The sequence below is a fragment of the Sebastes fasciatus genome, chromosome 6, assembly GCF_043250625.1.
Source record: "Sebastes fasciatus isolate fSebFas1 chromosome 6, fSebFas1.pri, whole genome shotgun sequence".
Classification (NCBI taxonomy): domain Eukaryota; kingdom Metazoa; phylum Chordata; class Actinopteri; order Perciformes; family Sebastidae; genus Sebastes; species Sebastes fasciatus.
Window position 1 is genome coordinate 7,257,849 of NC_133800.1, and position 19,005 is coordinate 7,276,853.

Here is a 19,005-nt window from a genome sequence, read left to right on the forward strand (position 1 = left end):
CGGGTACTGTTTTGTGTCTGCAAGGAGAGGACAAGAAATGAATGCCTGCATGTGTTACATTTATAACTGCAGTAACTGTAGTACAGTAATAACAACACTTTGTCGAGTGTCTCATGGGTTGTGGGTCAAATGTTAACCCATGTGTCTTAGTTGGATGAGAAAACGCCACCACCAGTTGTTGGCTGAGCTCCTCCTGTGACCATAAATTGTAGGCTAAAACTGTGCTGCACTGTACCATGCAATCGTTTCTATTGTTAGTGGCTTTGGATGAAAGGCGCTTGGTTTGAACAAACACATGTATGGCTGGCTGGCTTCTCTCTCGGCTCTCCTGGCCGGCTGCGTTAGGTGCAGCGTCAGTCCCAGAGAGAGTAGGACGGGGCAGGACAGAGGGAGAAACAGAGGAAACAATGGCCGTATCTTTGTAGCCTGCAACAGCGTCTACACTATCACACACAGCTTTAGGAGCCCAACAGAAAAAAAATAGCGGATTATCCTTTGATGTGGGGTGGGCTCCGTTTCAAATGCTGCTTTAAGTCCTTCATTTTAGTGTGTGTAGAGGGCCTATCCTTGGGCGCCAAATTACACTCCATGCCTCCAAAATGCATTCAGTACAGGGGGAGGTGGGGGGTTGCAGAGGAAGCAAGGGTTGAGAGGGATGTGGAGGAGCAAAAGGACAGAACAAGTGAGAGAGATACCGGGGAGGGGGATTTGCAAAGTGGAAGACAAAGAGGAGAGGGAAAAGAGTGCAGGGAGAGCGCGAGGGAGGACTTGTAATGAGAGGAGGGATAGTGCACAAGAAGAGAAAGAGAGAAAGATATACTTACAGTTGCCGTGTGAGATGCTAATAGGCTCGCTGTCTTCGGGGAAGCCCGCCCCGGCTATTTGCAGTAGCGTGAAGTAGAGTAACAAGGCCTCTGACCTCATGGTCGCACCAACACGGCTGCTGCTGCTGCTGCTGCTGCTGGTGGTCCTCTGCTGCAGATTTACCTCAGCCTGCACAGAGAGGAGGAGAAGGAGAAGATGGAGAGGGATGAAGGGAAAGAGATGGGGGAAAAAACAAAGTTTGTCAAACCAAATCTGTTTTCACCTGACTGCCTCCTCAATTACTTTCCCTCCGCGGTTTCTGCATTCTTTGTGTGAAACAAAGAAACGCAGAAGCCAGGAGGGGGGGGGGCGAGGAGAGGCAGAGAGAAAGAAAGGAGTTAGCCAAACAATTTCAAGTCCACCTGAATTAGCTGTTTGTGCATTTTGCACGGCCCGCTGCAATCTTTCGATGACTCAAGTGAGCCGCGATGCAAGCAAAACAGAATTAATTGGATTAGGGAGGTAATATGCGTCATAGATCGATGTCAGGCAGAGAAGATCTCTCTCTCCCTGTGTGTGACAGGGTCTTAGTGAAGTGGGAGAGCTCTTGTTGAGATTAGCCTGCTGTAAAGTAGCAGCGGTACCTGGAGATGGGGCGGAATGGCGTGGCAAGTACCTAATTTCCCACTTGTCAGTCTTCTACAAGAGTAGCAATTCCCACATCCTAACTCCTACAGGGCGATGACTACCGCCGGCTGAATCGCTGCATCAGTATGGCTATTAAACTTAAACAATTTACCACTTTAAGAACCACCTGCAGGCTTGTACTTTCTTTCCTCTTAATCTCAATTCTCATTGCACTTGATCTCTACCTAAAACGCCAACTGTTGACTCTCTATTCTCACTCGATAAGCATGCTGACTGCTTATTTCCTGGAAAAGAAACACCTGGATGTTTCCTCTCCTGATTATTTACCTTCAAAACACAATGTCCTCAACAAGCTAATTTTCTAATGTAACGTATATGAGCCAACCGAGGTGGGTTTTATAGCAGATGCCCTAAATTGTGTTGATGTAATGTCTTCATTGCACAAACCATGGCAACTGAGCTTCCTCTACTGCAGTTTGTGGCAACAAATTACACCCATAAATCATCCAAGACAATTATTGCGTCTGTAATCTAATCAAGAATAAAGCATTTAATTTGCATAAAGCACGTTCTTCAGTTTTTTTTCTCCGTTGAAGCTGCAGGGGTGAGATGTTGCCGGGTAGATATAGAGTAAGGGATGCTTCCGGGATGAAGAATTGAATAAAATAGTCAATTTCATTTGCTTCAGTCTGATAAAAGTTGTTTATCCCACGCTGTATTTTCATTCGCTATTGTATGTCCGAGGGGGGAACAAACAGGGGGGAGGAAGGAGGGAGAAAGAGAGAGAGAGAGGGAATTACTTTCTCTTTTCTTTGTCATGTCTCTCTCTCTCTCTCTCTCTCTCTCTCCCTCCCTCTCTCTCTCCCTCCATGCTCCTGTGAATCTCATTCAAGAGAGGAATGAAAACACTATTCACTGGGAGAATCACTTTAACACTGAGGAGAATACCAATACTAAAGCCTGGATACGACCTTGATCTCACAAGCCGCTCCGTCCTCCTCACTCTATGGCCTACTCCTCCTATCCTTAAACTGTTTTATTTGTTGTACCGCACTCTATATTTTATGAAGAGAAAAATGCTAAAATGGATTTTCCCTCACCCTCACCTTTATCACGCAGCGAAGGTTGACCGAGCTACACTTGCGCTGTGCATTCGGACTAAAAATTGTCTTTATCTTCTGTCTATACTTCAGTAAACCTCTGCGGAGGACTGAAAAGTGTTTTTCTCCCGAATCTTGACCCGGAAGTCCTCAAGTAATTGACTGATTGATGAGCAGGAAGTGGCTTCCGGCAGAGAGGTTAGCCCTGAGGGACGGAGGGTTGCAGCAAGAAAACAAGATATGATCTGGCTCTCTACTAGACTCTAATATTTGGGTATAATTCTGTAATTATATTGGACGGGGACTCAAATCAAAAGTGAAACTGTAATCGCTGCTTCTTCCATGCGGATGTAGATGCTGCTGTATCGTTAAATGAATCTCACAGGATTAATCGTACTCCAGACATTTATCTCACGAATGCTGAGAATCGGTGGCTTCTGAAGGCGAGGCACATCCTCCATCTTTATCAATGGGGTGTAATAGAATGCTAAGAAGTGTTAGCCGAACCATCTCACACTGCCTCCTGTGATACACAAAATAAATTGAGCACAAAACGACTTAAGTGAAACTCCCGAGCCTTCCAGTGGCCCAGCTGCCACACATGGGTAACAGGAGGGAGCGAGACGCAGTCTGTCTTTACCGAATTACGCTCTTTTTGTTGGAAGAGCAAATTGCTTCCTTGTGTGAGAGTGTGACTGTGTGTGTGTGTGTGTGTGTGTGTGTGTGTGTGTGTGTGTGTGTGTGTGTTGAATCCTGATCTAAAATGCTACTTTTTTGTACCGTAGACTGTATGTTTAAACACAATCCGAGAACATCAGGATCCTTGAAATCAAGGCCTAAACGCGCTCAAACTTCAATAATAAATTACCTACTACCATAAAAAAAAAAACACTTGCGCAGGTGGAAGTGTGGATTTCCTCTCTTGTAAAAGCTCTCCTTGAAAAGCAACCAAAGAGAAGACATAAAGAGTAACATGGAGCCCTGCGCCTCCTCCTCAGGCTTTTAATAGATAACATTTTGAGAACCTTAGCTGCTATTCCCTTACACCTCCCGCACACTCTCAGTGATAAAGTAGCTGCTTGTGTGTGTGTGTAAAGCAGAAAGGGGAGAGTTAATCAAGCTGGATGCTGGCAGGAGGCCACCAGCAGGTAATAAAAACACAAAGACCCCCCAGAATCCCTCTACATACCCATGCCATCTTATGAATAACCACACACATGTGAACACACACACACACACACACACACTCCTCAGTCACCTTCAATTCTTACTAGAAGCAAATGCACCAGAAAACACACACATAATCTCAAACTATATTAGTAATAGACAAATTCATAAAACTCAAAGCAGACATACTTTCTGTCCCCAGACGGAGCAGCCCAACAGGGGCAATCGCCCCAAACTGCATTAGTTTTAACAATAAACACATTATCAGGCCTAATGATGTTATTACTGCTGTATAGCATCAACATGTTAGCTATGGGTGCTGGGAGCTTAAACATACACGCAGTAACACACATGTATTAGAGCAGCGAGGTCAGCCGCGGGGGGCTTCAGGTGAGGAAAGGGAAGGAAATGTTACCGACATTTAGTCGGTCTGTCTAGTTAAACAAACAGACGGCTTCACACACACATAATCAGGTTTTCCCAACACGCACACTCTCCCACAACTAGTTAAATCTCGATGAGGTCCCAGCCATTCATTTCCTGAAGGCTTCCCACTGTGCAAGCCATCAGAGTGCGCAATGAAGTGAGAGACTGCCGTTTAATTACATCATTCAGAGCAGACCTGTTGATGACGGACTGATGCTTCTGAACGTGTTTAGAAACTGGCCTCAGAGAAAAGTGACAGCATCCGACGTTGAAGCAAATGCCCAAAAACAACATGTTTACCGTCGAGTGACAAAGGAAAGGAGGAAGCAGCGTGACGATGGGTGGATGGATGTGCCAACAAAATGTCTGACTTTAACACGAGACAGCTGTTCTTTCCTTAACCTTAACCAAGTCTTTTTTGAGCCTAAACCTATATGACCAAACCTTAACCACAGTGGTGTGAGATGAGATCATTATTTTTTTTAAATGGTAATTTAACAGTTTCGTTAAACGATGTAGTCCTGTCGATAGTGTCGTCAGATCAGGATGTATCATTCCAGCCCGTTCTCATTCCCAGGTCGTCACATACCGACACTTTGTCACGGCCGTCGGCGTTCGATACCGCCGCACAAGGCACCCTTCAGCGGCGGTATGAGACGCACAGGGTTTTCTATAAACTACAATGTAAACCCATCCGCAGCAAGAGTAAACGCTCAGGGAAAGTGCGCCTGGAGTGTGACGACGTACGACACACTTAAGGTGGGAGGGGGAGGTGGATGGGTCCAACAAACACAAGGCTTTCATCCAGGAGAACGCTGTTGGTGTCCCGTGCGTCAAGTTTCACCTTCACATTGCATTCCTCTGATTGTTCGTGTCCCGTGTTCACAAAGTTCAGTTTCATTTTCCCTTTACAAACGCAGTGATTTTAAGCCCAACCATGTAGTTTTTTTCCTAAACCTAACTATAGTGATTTTGTCACCTAAACCTAAAGTGATGGCAAGGGGCGTGACAAAGCGGCAGTATGTGACAGAACGTGTTTGATTCTGGCAGTTACAAAAAACTGGACTTCTTTTCAATGTGTTTACATTTGTTTGTGTGTTCTTCACTACTTGCTTCATCAGTCTGCCTTGAGTCCTTGTCGCATATTCGGAATAGCTGCTATGTATATAGGTGGCTTAACATAGCACAGCTGTATGAAATAGTTGACCTGTCGGTTAAGGACACGCATTAGCTCGCATGTTGACTTCAGACATTGCTGTGTTGTGTCTCACATTAGTGGACGTGATGTTTCCAGAGCGCGTCATTGTCATTATTGAGAATAAAAGAGATTTGTCTTTTTTGCACTTGGGTTTTTTGATCACAGTCAGGTCTGGAAGGAAGCGTTCAATATGAAGGTAATAGCAGCTTCTACTAAATGCTGTCTGACAGCTTTGATACGAACGCAGCCTGCTCGTGTTTATATTTGGCAGACTGGTTTATGTCCACAGATTGGTGCTGAAGGGTTTACAGATGACAGGAATGCCAAAGAGATGGGGTAGCTTACTGGCAACGCGCTGTGACGTGTTTGTAATTGTGGCCGGTCACCACATGTGGAGGAGGTGCTAGCTGCTATTTGTATTTTAATTTTTGTAATTGGTGACGCAAGCAGAGCGCAATAAAGAGTGTTTGTGGGTTTGCATCCTTTCAGGACTGTTGTGCAGCAATAAAAGTTTTGGTTTAACCAAATTATGACTAAACATATTTGTCCCTGTTACTCATGATGATCCACAGTCAACACCAAAATGGCTTTGGTAGAAAGCAGCTCCACAGAAAACTGGTCACAACATGTCCTGTGGACGATAAACATTGTTTCTGGAAAGGTTTGTCATCTGCATTGTGTTTGGGTGGATGCAGAAAACTCAATGAGGGAAAGCTCAAATATAATCCAAACCATCTAGAGATAAAATAACCCCTTTAAACATGAATAGAAGTAGTAAAAAGCATGTCTGAGAGAGAAGAGCAGTTTTGCTTTTCATGATTGCTGGATACTGAATAAAAGCCGACGTGATTTCACAGGTGGATGAATGACAGCGGGGGGAATTCCATCAACTTCAGAAGTTTCTGCTGCGTGACCATCTCACAGCGTTACAGCGAGCACAAACAGACCTTACACGCGGGTGTGAACACAACACCCGCAACACCAGACCGCACTAAAAGTGTACACTTTTACAACTCAGCCACATGAATACTGCTGAACCGAACAGAGCTTTAGACCACCGCCCATTGTAACACCTGTTAACAGGCAGCCTGGAGAAAATGGTGTTTTGGACGAGGTGTAAAAGTAGAAGAGAAGAAGACGGTGCAGAGGAGGTTAGAGAGACAGCCAGGTGAGAATAATGCATTGATCCTCCTTATGGGATAAAAAATGGAACACATCCAACCACCTAGGGCTCCCAAATGGGGAAGATACTCTGGCAGGTGTTTACACTTGTCAGCCCTGGCCTGATAAATCAGAGAGAGAAGACAGGAGGAGCTGTCTGCCTGAACCCAGGAGGCCGTGATAAGAGGAGGGAATGGAGAGGGAGGAACCTGTCTGCCTTTTTTTAAAACAAGAGCCAAACTAGCATCCAATACAAGCACACACATACAGACACACACACACACTCCCACAAGTAGTCCTTGAGCTATTAAAAAGCATACTGGTGTTTTTCCCTTTTCCTCCCCCATTTTTTGTCCCTCAGATGTTGCTTTCAAATGAATATCTGTATCGAGGTAATCCATCATGGTTTGATTATTAAAAGACAATGAAGTGGACATGAATGAGGCACCCTGTCGCTGTCGGCCCTCTTTTGAAACAGAAGCCCAAATGCAAGAACGTCTCCCTTTAAAGAGGTGACGGATTGATTCTGGAAGCGGGCCAAAGACGACTCAAAAAAAGACGAGAGGGAACGAGGGACAGAAGAACAGCGAGAGAACAGAGGCAAAACGCCAACTCGGAAGAACAGCAACCTAACAAAGAGATTCAGTGACTGGAGATAAGCTGCTATCTTTATAACTCTGCCTCCGTGATCTAAAAGCCATTAGGCCCGGACATGCCTCTGTACTTCTTAATCATTAAAAACAATTATCTGTCGCAAAGCAATGGATATCCTTTCTCGGGATGTGTTGAGGTCACTCTTTGTAGCAAATTACCATAGATTTAGATATAAGAAGAATAAAAAATGAAAGTGTACAAGGAGAGGAAAGGGAAAGAAAGGACAGGAAAGATGAGGGGAAAGGAAAGGAAAGGAAAAGATAGCAAAGCAGAGACGGGAAAGAGGATGGGAGGTTAATGGGTGTTCTCTGTCTGAGAATGATCCAAAGTAAACTGACATCACACCAGCCCCGCCACCAGCAGAAATCAGCCAAGGAGAAAGATGAGAAGAGATAACTATCTACCACTCACTACATTGTTTTTAAAAGTAGGTCAAGAACTTGTTAGGCTGCTGGGGCTGCGATGAGCTCCCAAAATGACTCTGGAAAACCTCTAACAGCTAAAAGGTTTAGCAGTGGACACAAAATATGTTGCACGGAGTAAAATTAGACTAAAACATGACCGAGAGAGTACTCAACACATCAAACAAAGAATAAAGGGGAATGTAATGCATTTATACCCGCAGAATATTCTTGAATACGACCGGGTACTCTCTCTTAAAGCTTTTCAGCTTGACTCTGCGGGTGCCTCACCCTCTCTGTTGCTCTATTTTTAGCTATGCTGGTGCTGTGGCTCTAGAAAGGTAATATTGGTCAGTTAGTCAGATCATTTTGATCTGAAACAACTTAACAATGTTTTTGATAAATCGCCATGAAATGTTGTGCAGAGATTTGTGGTCCCCAGAGGATGAACCCTGCTGGCTTTGGTTATCTCCTGACTTTTCCAATAGCACCAAAATGAGGTTGACATTTTAATTTTTTAGTGAAATGCTTTTCGACGACTGCTGAATGGGTTGCCTTGAAATTTGGAGTGGACATTCATGCTCCCCTCAGGATAATTTGTAATCTCTTTGGTGATCCCTTAACTTTCCATCTAGTGCCATGATCAGGTCAAAAATCAGCATGTTAGCATGCTGACATTAGTATTTAGCTCAAAGCACTGCAGTGCCAGCCTCACAGAGCTGCTTGCATGGCTGTAGACTCTAGTCCTGTTTACTCCATCAGGCCCACATAGCCATTTGTGCTCTATGTTTCCTCACTACACCTTGAAGACATAATGAAAACATTCATTATGGTATAATCCCATTCTTCACTTCTCTTCATCTCCTCACAAATGGCAGCACAGAAGAAAAAAAGTGCTCCTTTGCTTTGTCTGGAAAAAGCATTTATGAATCAAAACAAGCCCCCGACTCTGTGAAACACATTCAACCACGCACACAAACACAAGGCTCAACTCACATCACACACACACGCACAACTGCTGCTTAAGAGATTGACCCCAAAAAAGAAATAACGAGGTTACGCATTTAAATATCAGAACCTTTTCCAGGCCTGTCAATCATCGCTCGCGATGATACAAGCGGGGCAACTTAATCAATCTGGACGCAGCTGATACAGAGCTGTGTGGGCACAGCAGAGAAAATTGCTGCTGATAAGGACATGCTTGGGAGCACATGGCCTTCTCTGTCTCTCTTTTGATCCAATTATCTCATATGGTCTGATGCTACAGTACTCCGCCTGCCTCTCTTAGTGTTTGACATCACCCTGTTTATCCCTTTTCACTTCATGTACCTCGTAAATAAGGCCACACTTTTGTCAGTCCATAGAGGAGCTGGTCATTTTGCGCAAAGATCACCCGTCTAGTGTCGAGTTTGACCCTGGTCGAAAGAGCAGAAAGAGCTGGAGGATACAAACGGAGACTCAGTGTTCCTCCTGAGGTGCAGCGGAGAAGAAATAGCAGTAAAAAATGGCAGAATGTCACTGAGCTAAATGCCACATTAACTCCACAGAGAGAGAGATGGTGGAATGACTGAAGCTCAGCGCCCTGTGGAGCAGCGATGGGGGTGTTGAAACTGTCACACGGCATAATGCACATTTTACTTGGAAACTCACTTTACGAAGGCCGACTGCGGGGCGCCTTCAGGCGACGCTGCGCCATGCCACGCTGTGCTTAGTCATGATACAGACCTGGGACTCCCAGCCTGTAAGGTTGGTGAGTCAAGTAATGCTTTAAATTAGGCTGCCTGGGGTTGAAAACATATGACAATATGGTTAGAAATGTGTGTCCAATACAGGAGGAACTAAATGCAAATGCAGGTAAGACTTCAAGGGGTTAAGCACATCCTCCTCAGGCTCCGCGTCCTCAGTAAACATCGGCTTAGCCATCAGCTGGGAGAAGCATAACAGAGAAATCCATTTCTGTGGGTCTCTGGTTAAGTATTTCCAAATCCAAAATGCATGAGCCCTAAAATGATTTTTTATGTCTTTTCTAGAAGGGGAAAAAAAAAAATGTCTCGCTAACAGGGAGAGGGGAAAGCTTGATAGACTCGCAGCAATTCATGCACAAGTACTTTGAGTCATAGCAGAAATTAGATTGGATATTTAGAGGCGTATGGGAGAAGTAGCTTAGGGACACTGTGTTCCTGGGGTAGTTTTCCCACAAATAAAAGAGGATGCACAATCAATAAAACAATAGCTGTCTGGCTCAAGAGTTCCTAGCAGTTACAAACCCTTCCTCGACAGACCCGGACTGTAAATGAGAAAAGTCTCAAAGTCAATATTCAACGTCGGCTCACTAAGTGTTTTTTGCTATGGATATAACAGGCTCAAGGAGATTTGGAGAAATGAAATGGAATTTTTTTATCCTTGCTGGACCTTGACTAAGTAGCCATAAAGTTGTAATCAATACGGCATGTATGTATGAAGGCATGTAAGTCATATGAATCAGTATCTGTAACCGACTTGACCTCTGTTCTTGGACAGACGCAGACAGACCTTGATGATAAAATAGTGACTGTGTTTAACCTTGTGCTGTGGTACAACTCTGTGGCAGAAATGTAAAGACATCTGGCAAAAAAGTCTAAATACCTCTAAGAATTTCCTTTGCAATGACTATATATATATATTGCATGTGCTTTAACACTCAACTTATGCAGCTGTTTTTTTGTTGTGTTCTTTTCCTCTCCTTGCAGCTAAACTGGAAAAGCAGACGCGGGATATAAGCGGGTGGCCTGCAGGGACCGAATAAGAGGTGTGATGGTTTTCTGTCGTTGTATCCATCTGGTGCAGTTTTCACATCTCACAGCCTCCTGCTTCTTCATAATAGGTGTGCTTCAGAGTTTTACAAGGTGTGATACAATCTCTGTCTGTGCCTCATTGTGCACCTCCTCTCTCTGTTGCTGTTCAGCAAGCTTTGCAAGCATTTTTTAGTAACTGCACGATTAACTATGTAATGCAGCAAACAGCATGGAGCATACTGGAGACATCAGCATACACACATAACAACAGTTATACCTCCTCGTGACCAAAGAAAGCCATAAAAATGCCATGTTACCTCGTAAATAATGCTGCTCAATAACACGAGATACCGCACGTTCATCTGTTTCGGTCGTAAAGTCTGCAAATGTAACATGATTTCATTTGCCGTTTCACCATCACAGAAAATCATTTCAGCCCTGTTAATGGCATTTTTCTTGTTCATTTGATGCAGGTTCCATTATGCTAAGTGATTGAGTCTGTGTCCTCGCTGATAACTGGCTAGCTGGCCTTCCGTTCCACAGCAACGGGCCTATCAGATCTGACTGAGCATGATGCTAATCTCTATTAAGGTAATGTGCAGGCCACGGGTCAGGGGAGAGCAGAGCACCACTAGGACACACTTTCTTAGTCTCTCTCTCTCTTATTGTCTGTCTCTGTTCCTTATTCACTTCTCTGTACATTACATTTCCTCTTCCTTCCTTTCCCTCCTCCTCCTCCTCTCAGCTCCACTACCCTCCCTGCACCTAAAGACCCTATACATCTTCAGAATGAAATAAAACCTCATCCCACAGACTCCGTTTCTCTCCATTTCCCTCTTTGACAGGAAATACATATATTTATAATGGAGGACGGAATAAACTAAACACAATTACGTTCTGTGTTGGCTCTTGATATTGTGATACTGATAACAGAGTATCTTGTTTTCTGTTAGTGCATCATATCCAATAGCATTATGAATCATCTCCGATAAACCAGGACATTCAATCCTGCTGCTGCTGCTGCTACACGGTCGCTGACTGACAACACATTGTAGCTGTTGTATTGCCAATGCACAGAATGAATCTGTCTGAATGTTGTTATCTCCACGGACCATATTGTAGGAGTGATGCTGCTCGCATCCAGCTCCAAACTAATGAACGAGATGACAATGCTCGGGCGGGCAGATCATTGAGACGCCGCGCTAATGTGCAAAACAAAATGTATGAAAAGGAAACGTATTACACAATGGCGTACAGCCTATTGCAAAATAAATGTTTGTCAGTCCGCAGCGGAGTGGTGATTGTCATTACCATTACGGTTATGTCACCGGATGAGCTGACACAATACGAGAAGCACAGTGATCAGCACAGGGAAATACTTTTTGAAGGCTGGTTTAACTGTCGATAAATTACAGTTCAGGAGGAGAAATGAGAGGAGGTAAGAAACATAAGTTAGTACAGGGAAGAGATCCAGAGAAAAGATCCTTTCCAAGACACACAAAACAAGAAGTGATATAAGCATGTAATCCCTCAGGAAACCAATGTCTCTGTCTCTAAACCTGATTAGAGCCAAGCCAATCAGTGCAGTTTGACCAGTTGTGTCACTATACCCACAATGCTGCAGACTAGCATGTCTGTTGACAGCTAACTATAAGACACTTGTCATGGCAACAGGAATACAGGACTAGCTACAGGCAGCCAGGGGGCATTTTTAATTGAAAGTAGACACATTTTAATTTTCTCTTGCACCCTGTTTTAGATTATGAAGTAAAATGTCAAACCCTAACTGTCTCTAAAAGGCAACAAATATATTTGTTTTGCAAAAAAATGCTATTTTATAATCCAAAAAGCTGCCCATCTATTGAAAGTAAGGCAATGTCTGACCTTTACATTGCTGTGACGTGGTGTTGCAATCACGTCATGTGCAAAGAACAGCCATAAATAATACATAAAATCGATACGCAAGATCCTGAACGCATTAACTACAAATCCTACTTAGAAGCGTAGGCTAATACTCCATTAACAATTAACTACGAGCCTGCGAACAGAATCCCTTTAGGTTTGTACGTACATGGCGCAGGATTATTCGTTAACCTCAGTTAACTCAAGATGTGTTTATGATGCTGCACTTTGGGTCCCGTATGAGCTCATTTGACAACAATTAACGCTGCAACAACAAGTTATAAATAGAACTTGTTGTTTTTTTAATGTCAAAGAAGTTATTTGCATGACTGACACTGAAGCATACGTTAATAACCGCTGAATGTCAGGTTTACGTAATGAGCTGTATGGTGCCACGAGAGAGGTGCATTCTTTATAATGAGACCACAAAATCAATACAGAGAAGCAGTTCTGCAGCACCGACCAGTTCATTTATTTAGCGGCGTAAAATATGGCCCCGGGATAAAAGGGAATCAAGTAAAAAAAAAATGTTATGTGATCAGCGTAGGGAAAAGAAATACAATCCTCCCGATGTTTGTCCTGGTGTTGCTTCCTACTGTAAGTGATGTAAGGGTAATGCAAGTGCCCATAGCACTTTAAACGCTTGGCTGGTTGGGAAGCTTGAGTGAAAAGTACACATGCTAATTGTAAATGTAACAGCGTGTGACAACTGAAAATACATGCTGTTTTCTTAAGGGAGGTCATTTCGAAACAGACGATCTTTGGGGTACCAGACTTGACACAAAGAGAGGTTTTACAAGAGAAACCAAAATGAAGAAAGACAGATATATAAGGCTTACAGTACAGTGTGAAAACAAAGAGAATCTGACCCAGCTGTTTGAGACTCGCGTGTTTCTCATGTGCACAGCAATTATGCTGTAATTACAGTGTACAGTTTCAATGAACACTGGTTGTACTTCAGAGACTAGAGAACAGTCTGAAATTACATCCAAATCACCTCCTTTGGATTCCATAAGTGTTTGAATATGTAGAACCTAATTGACATTTGTGTTGAAATTTATTTCGAGTGTCACACGATACTTTTTACAAGCTACAAGATCCTTCTCACTCAGCTCTGCCCGTCCACAGGAACGTGTGCATATACTGCCATCTCTGTCTCCCGTCAGCAAAGCGTAGATGACGGTTCTCCGATAAGTAATTTTCCATGCTGTGTCACAGCGCCTTTGTGATCGCTAACTTCTTATATCGGCTGTGTCATGCAATTTTTCTAATGGAAATGTTGCATTAATTCAGTGGCTAGGGCTATACATCATGGCTGTAAATTTCCCCAGGGGTGGGTGGGTGGGGGGTCTTAGAGCTGAGCTGAGCTGGACCAGACCAGGCCAAACCAGGTTAGCGTTCATGGAAGAGGCAACAAATGAAAGGGCTTCGTTTGTGAGTGTTTAGTGCTTTCTTTTTGTCCTTAGAGGACCAAAAATGTAAAGTTAGAAAACAAAAACTGCCCACAAAGTTTTACTGTTGCTGTTTCTGGGTCCTGGAAAACAAAAGAATACTGCCAGCTCCAGTGTTTTTAAAATAATATAACTTTAATTAAAGAATTACTTGCTCTATTGGAAAGGTTTTGGGAAGTAATTAAACCTTTTTAACCATATAGTTACATTTAAATCAACAGTTATCATGTTAAACCAGGTTGGGTGACACAAAGAAAGAATTACCCCAAACAACGCGGGAACATACTGTACATGCAGTCGAGAATAAACAACAGATACGTCATAATCCATTCAAAATAGTTAAACAAAGAAAATTGAACATGTAGACTTGTTATAATTTCCAGAGCAAATGAGCAGTGAACTGAAAAAACCCTGTTTACAGTTTATGATAACTCGGCATAATTGCTGAAAACTTGCAATCTGGAAGGAAGGTGGTGGATACAATTATTCTTTCTTATCTATTTTCTCTTTTTCACACCATAACTCACTAAGCGTTGTTCCTCTCAAGTGATAAAAGCTTTAACAGCCTCCCATTTCACGCTTACAAATCCTGATTACTTTTTTTTTTTTTTACTTTTTATTTCAGCCACTTGCCAGCAAAGACTTTATAAGAATATACCACACACATGAGGTTTCTGCTACAAAACCTTTCATCTTTAACCTCGTAACCCCTCTAATCTCTTCCGTTACCCAACTCAGGCAACATCTAAAGATCTGCATTTACGACTTCCTGTCGGCATAAGGACGGAGGAAGGGAAAATAAAAAGCGAAGGGAGCCAGACGGAAGGTGACGAGAGCCTCGGCCCTGACCTATTGTTCTCTGTCTGAGTGATAAAGAAGGATGGAGTGTGAAGAGACGGAGGAGAGGGACTGCAGAGACGGGTTGTTGTGCGATCCAGCATGTGGCTATGTGCTTGCCCTTGCAGGTGTTGTGTTACAGTCAGTCGGTCAGATGGTGGGCGTGTGCCTACCTGCAGCTCCAGGCTTTGCACAGCGGAAACACAGAGGGGAAACTGGAGCCTGTCAAGCCCACTCACCGTGATGTTAAGCTAATGCCAAGATTACTGCTTCCTTTCAATCAAAACCATGAAAAAGACCTCGCTATTTCCGTGTCTGCCTGCCTCTTTGTCTGTCTCCTGCTCCGTCTGCCCGACTGGCTGCCAGACAACAAAACTACAGTATGTCAGGTATAAAAACGGTTTAGAACGGCTTCTCTTAAATTTTACGCTCTCACAGTTCATGGAGAGATCTGAAGAGGAGGGAGTTTAAAGAGAAGTTAGGGAATGGTTGGTGAAGTGTGCTAGAGAAGGGGCGGATTGAAGAGAGAGAGAGAGAGAGAGAGAGAGAGAGAGAGAGAGAGAGAGAGAGAAAGCAGACACATCTATCATAACTGTTTATTCAATGAATGGAGAGTTATCGTGTCAGTCCACTTTTCGCGAGAGTTTGATGAATCACGTGGAGGGAGGCTCCTTTTTTTTTTGTCTCAAACACTTTGGTATTTGAAAGGGACAAAAGAAAAGCTTCTCACACCTAAATGATTGAGAGCCAGAAGACACTGATACATGACCGCAGCAGCAGGTTTTTACACCTTTATTTTGCAGTGCATTCTTTTACAGATGACCAAATTTCATGGCAATCCATCACATAGTTGTTGAGGCCATAGACTGTATAAAATATAGACGTAGTGGAACAACTACAACACGTAGTCTCCGTGACGGCACTCAGGTTTTTGAAGAGCCGTTGTGAAGCTCAAAGTGGGTGGCTCTGGCCGTCGTCATCTTGGCAGAGACGACACTCATGGCTAATCCAAAAATGGGCAAAGAGGTGGATCATTGGTGGAGCTGAGGCGGGCCCTGGTTCATTTCTGCTGTAAAGTCAGGCATTTTAACATGGGGGTCTGTGGGGATTGACTCCCTTCTAGTGCCAGCCTCAAGTTGTCATTTGAAGAACTGTAGTTTTCCGCGTTGGCTTAATTTTTTTTTAGCACCGGAGGTTGTCGCTCGGTTGAGACATTTCACTCAAAACTACAACCAGCTCATGGTGGCGCTACAGAAAAAGTCAGAGAATCTTCAAAATCATTTGTAATATTCCTCTGCGGACCGTGAGTGTTTGTACAAAACAAGAATGAGATACTTCAGTCTGGACCGACCGGCAGTCATCGCCACCCGTATAGAGCCATTCCACTACAGCATGGCTAAAAGTTAGGAGTGGGAAAATCCACCCATCTCCTGTATTCATCGGTTTAAAGAAGATGCAGCAGACATGGGAAAACAGCTATTATTTCTGACACTGGGCTACTGCAGAACCACCATCATTAGAAAGAGATGGAATGAAAAGGAAACCGAGTGCATAAAAGATGTTACTACCCAAAAGTTTTCAATTGTCCTGAGATTTGAAAATATGGATTTGTAGGCAAACCTGGCAGCCCACGCAGCCTCTGGTACACTGTGTGAATATCTCCTCTTACTGTAGCTCTGGAAGCAAACACCGTCCAGACGCACACACACCTACTTTGTTACAAATGTCAGGAGAGCAGTGGCATTTCATACCTTTCATCCCTCACTGCGGCGATGTATACATGAACAAACAGCCAGCAAATATAACTTCCATTTCCTCAGTGATTCGTTGCATGACTGTATATCTGGACAAGCATGTGTGCATTTGAGTGCGTCATCCTCTGTGTGTGCGTGTGTGTGTTTGTGAGCTCTATAACTAACCATCTCATTTCCCCATAGGAGGACTTAGTCTGGCTGTGACTGCATCCTCTGGCACACTCACATTAACATTTCATCCTGATTGTCTCTGTCAAAGTAATTCATCATCATCGACTGAAAGACTGTGGCTGGAGCCTCCCCCGACTCCACATCTCTCTCTCTCTCCTTCTCTCTCTCTCTCTCTCTCTCTCTCTGTCTCTCTCTCTCTCTCTCTGTGTTAGTTTCTAGTTTCTTTCACTGTTCCCATTTCTGCCCCCGTCTCTGTCTTTACCTCTCCCAGTGTTCCTCTATCTCTCTCATGTCCATCTGGCTCTTGAGATAAACACAAGTCTGGCTCTCCTCACGCAGACAAAATATCTATAAAGATGAGGGTAATCACGGTGAACTGCGCTGGTTCGTCTGTTTAGTCCAAGCGAACCTCCAGCTGAACATAATCCATCTGCCTACCTCCTTTTCACCTCAATCGTTCTATTTCTTTTTCTTTCACTTCCCTCCCCTCCCCACGCCCTCGCCATGCAGGGTTCAGATTGACACGCAGATTATATCCAGGGGGACACGTGATTAATGAGTTTGTCTGAATAATGTAAATCAACTTAATGGAATTGAAGACCCAAAATGAGGGAATGAGGAGGAGAGGGTTGCTCCGGGTTCAAATATCCACTCAGCTAAAAGGCAGCAACAGTACGCAAGGCCTCAGCTGCTTTCATGCTGGCCTTGGAGAGAAAAAAGGGAGGATAGGCGATGTCCTCCTTTTTTCCTTTCTTCTTGTTTCCCTCATTCTGTCTTCGTTTGATGAAACCCCGGGGTAACCTGCCCCTCCCTTCCATCCATCCATCCATCCCTCCAATCCTCCTTTCATCCATCCAGATATGATCCCATCCAAACCATTACCACCAGCACCAGCACCATCTCTAATCCAAGGACAGGCCCCGTAGCGTCGCACGCGTGCACGCACACATTCACGTGCACGCAATCACAAAAAAAGCCTGCAAGACAAAGCACAATGAAATCTGCGCTTTACTGACAGAGTTAGGGTCACTAAAGACATAAGAGGATCAAATTGCTCATCCGGTAACTTAAACCGTTTAACTGTTTGTGCATTTAATTCCACCGACATGCGATTTCGAAACAGAAAACAATGCAAAGGAGCTATCTTGTCAGACAATGCGAAGGCTTAATACCCTGATCAAGGTGGCTTAACGGAAATACTCCTGCAGAATTTAGAAGACTACTTACTGTATGTGAAAGGGACTTTAACAAACTAAGCAATCATAAAGTTGTTGTTTTTTTCTGTAATTTTTCACAATGTCAAGTTATTTTAAGATGCTTATTTCCCAGAAACCAAGTGTAGCCTGTTACTGTAAATGCAAACTTTGTCTTTGTGTAATTGACTTATAAGCTAAAGCGCAGCGGTCCGGATCCTCCACAGTCTCTTTGTTTAAGGAGGATCTGCGGATTACTATCTTTACCTTAAACCTCTGTGGTAACTAAATCTGTCGAAGAGGGATAATACAACAATTAGCAATACAGCTAATAGGTTTTGTTGGACTTGATCTTACACAGCACAACCTCTCCTAATACCAAATCCCATTATTATATTTTAATACTCAAATTTTAAGATCTTTAGTCTAAAAAAAACCCACCAGAATCAGAAACCAGCCAAAACCCAGTAATATCATGTGTGCAACTGTAGAAAACGAACTTCAAAATCTCCACATTTCCAGACACAATACTGAACACCTGACTTTGGTGTCCTCATAACAATGTAACCAAGTCCCTTACCCAGTAAGTCATTCAGCTCTAACCCTGATCTTACAAGTAACACCTGCACCAGAGAAGATAAGAACTTCCAACTATAATAGACAGAATCCATTAGCATGAATGAAACACATTTAATATACTGTAATCATTAACTATCTTTGTTTCGTTCTCAACCCGGGTTGTTAATCGGTAGTCACTTTGGTTCAGCAGCTTCAGATGGAAGGAATTCAGTGCACCTTTCCAGAAGACTTCATTTCTCATTTTCAATTTTCTTCTGCAAAGATAAGCCATCTGTGAAATGATGTTGTAGAGATTCATTCTCTTGTGGCATATTAATGTGATGAATTAAAACCACGCACTGACAGGTTGCTGCTGTCTTCGGCGCTGTATTTTAGAGAGCTATAGTAGCTGGACAGCATCCGTCTTGGTATTAGCACTTAAAGCTTGTTCAAAGCTCTTTCTGGCTCGAGGAAGGGGGTGGGGGGGGGGAGTAGAGCGACGTTTTTATGCCGTGTTGATTCTAAACCATTTCTGCAGAAACAGTCCAGGGCACACAGGTATGCCTGCAGCTGACATGTTTTCCAGAAGCACACAGACATCCACTTTGCCCTTTGACACCATTTCTACATCTGTCAAAAGACTGAAGCTGACAACTCAAGTGCTGTCAAACCTGCCTGTGTGAAGTAAAACGGCCCTTCAGGACTGCTCGGATGCAGGTCCAGCGTTGACTCCTTGGTGTCTGTTGAGTGATTGGCTGCTTGGACAAGACAACACCAACAGGCAGCAGCAGCAGCTAATCCCCTCG

General features: G+C 43.6%; 1 protein-coding gene across 3 annotated transcripts in view; it reads right to left on the reverse strand.

Annotated features, from left to right (window-relative positions):
* The window catches only part of sema6a (sema domain, transmembrane domain (TM), and cytoplasmic domain, (semaphorin) 6A), a 110,682-nt gene that overhangs the window by 63,252 nt on the left and 28,425 nt on the right, over window positions 1-19,005 (reverse strand). For all 3 annotated transcript variants that reach the window (XM_074637385.1, XM_074637384.1, XM_074637386.1), the window contains exons 2-3: window positions 825-993; window positions 1-17 (exon numbers count right to left, since the gene is read on the reverse strand). The exon at window positions 1-17 is cut by the window's left edge and continues 101 nt beyond it. In XM_074637385.1, the coding sequence (XP_074493486.1) occupies window positions 1-17; window positions 825-924 (117 nt within the window). In that variant the 5' untranslated portion in view covers window positions 925-993. The remainder of the gene's footprint in view (window positions 18-824; window positions 994-19,005) is intronic.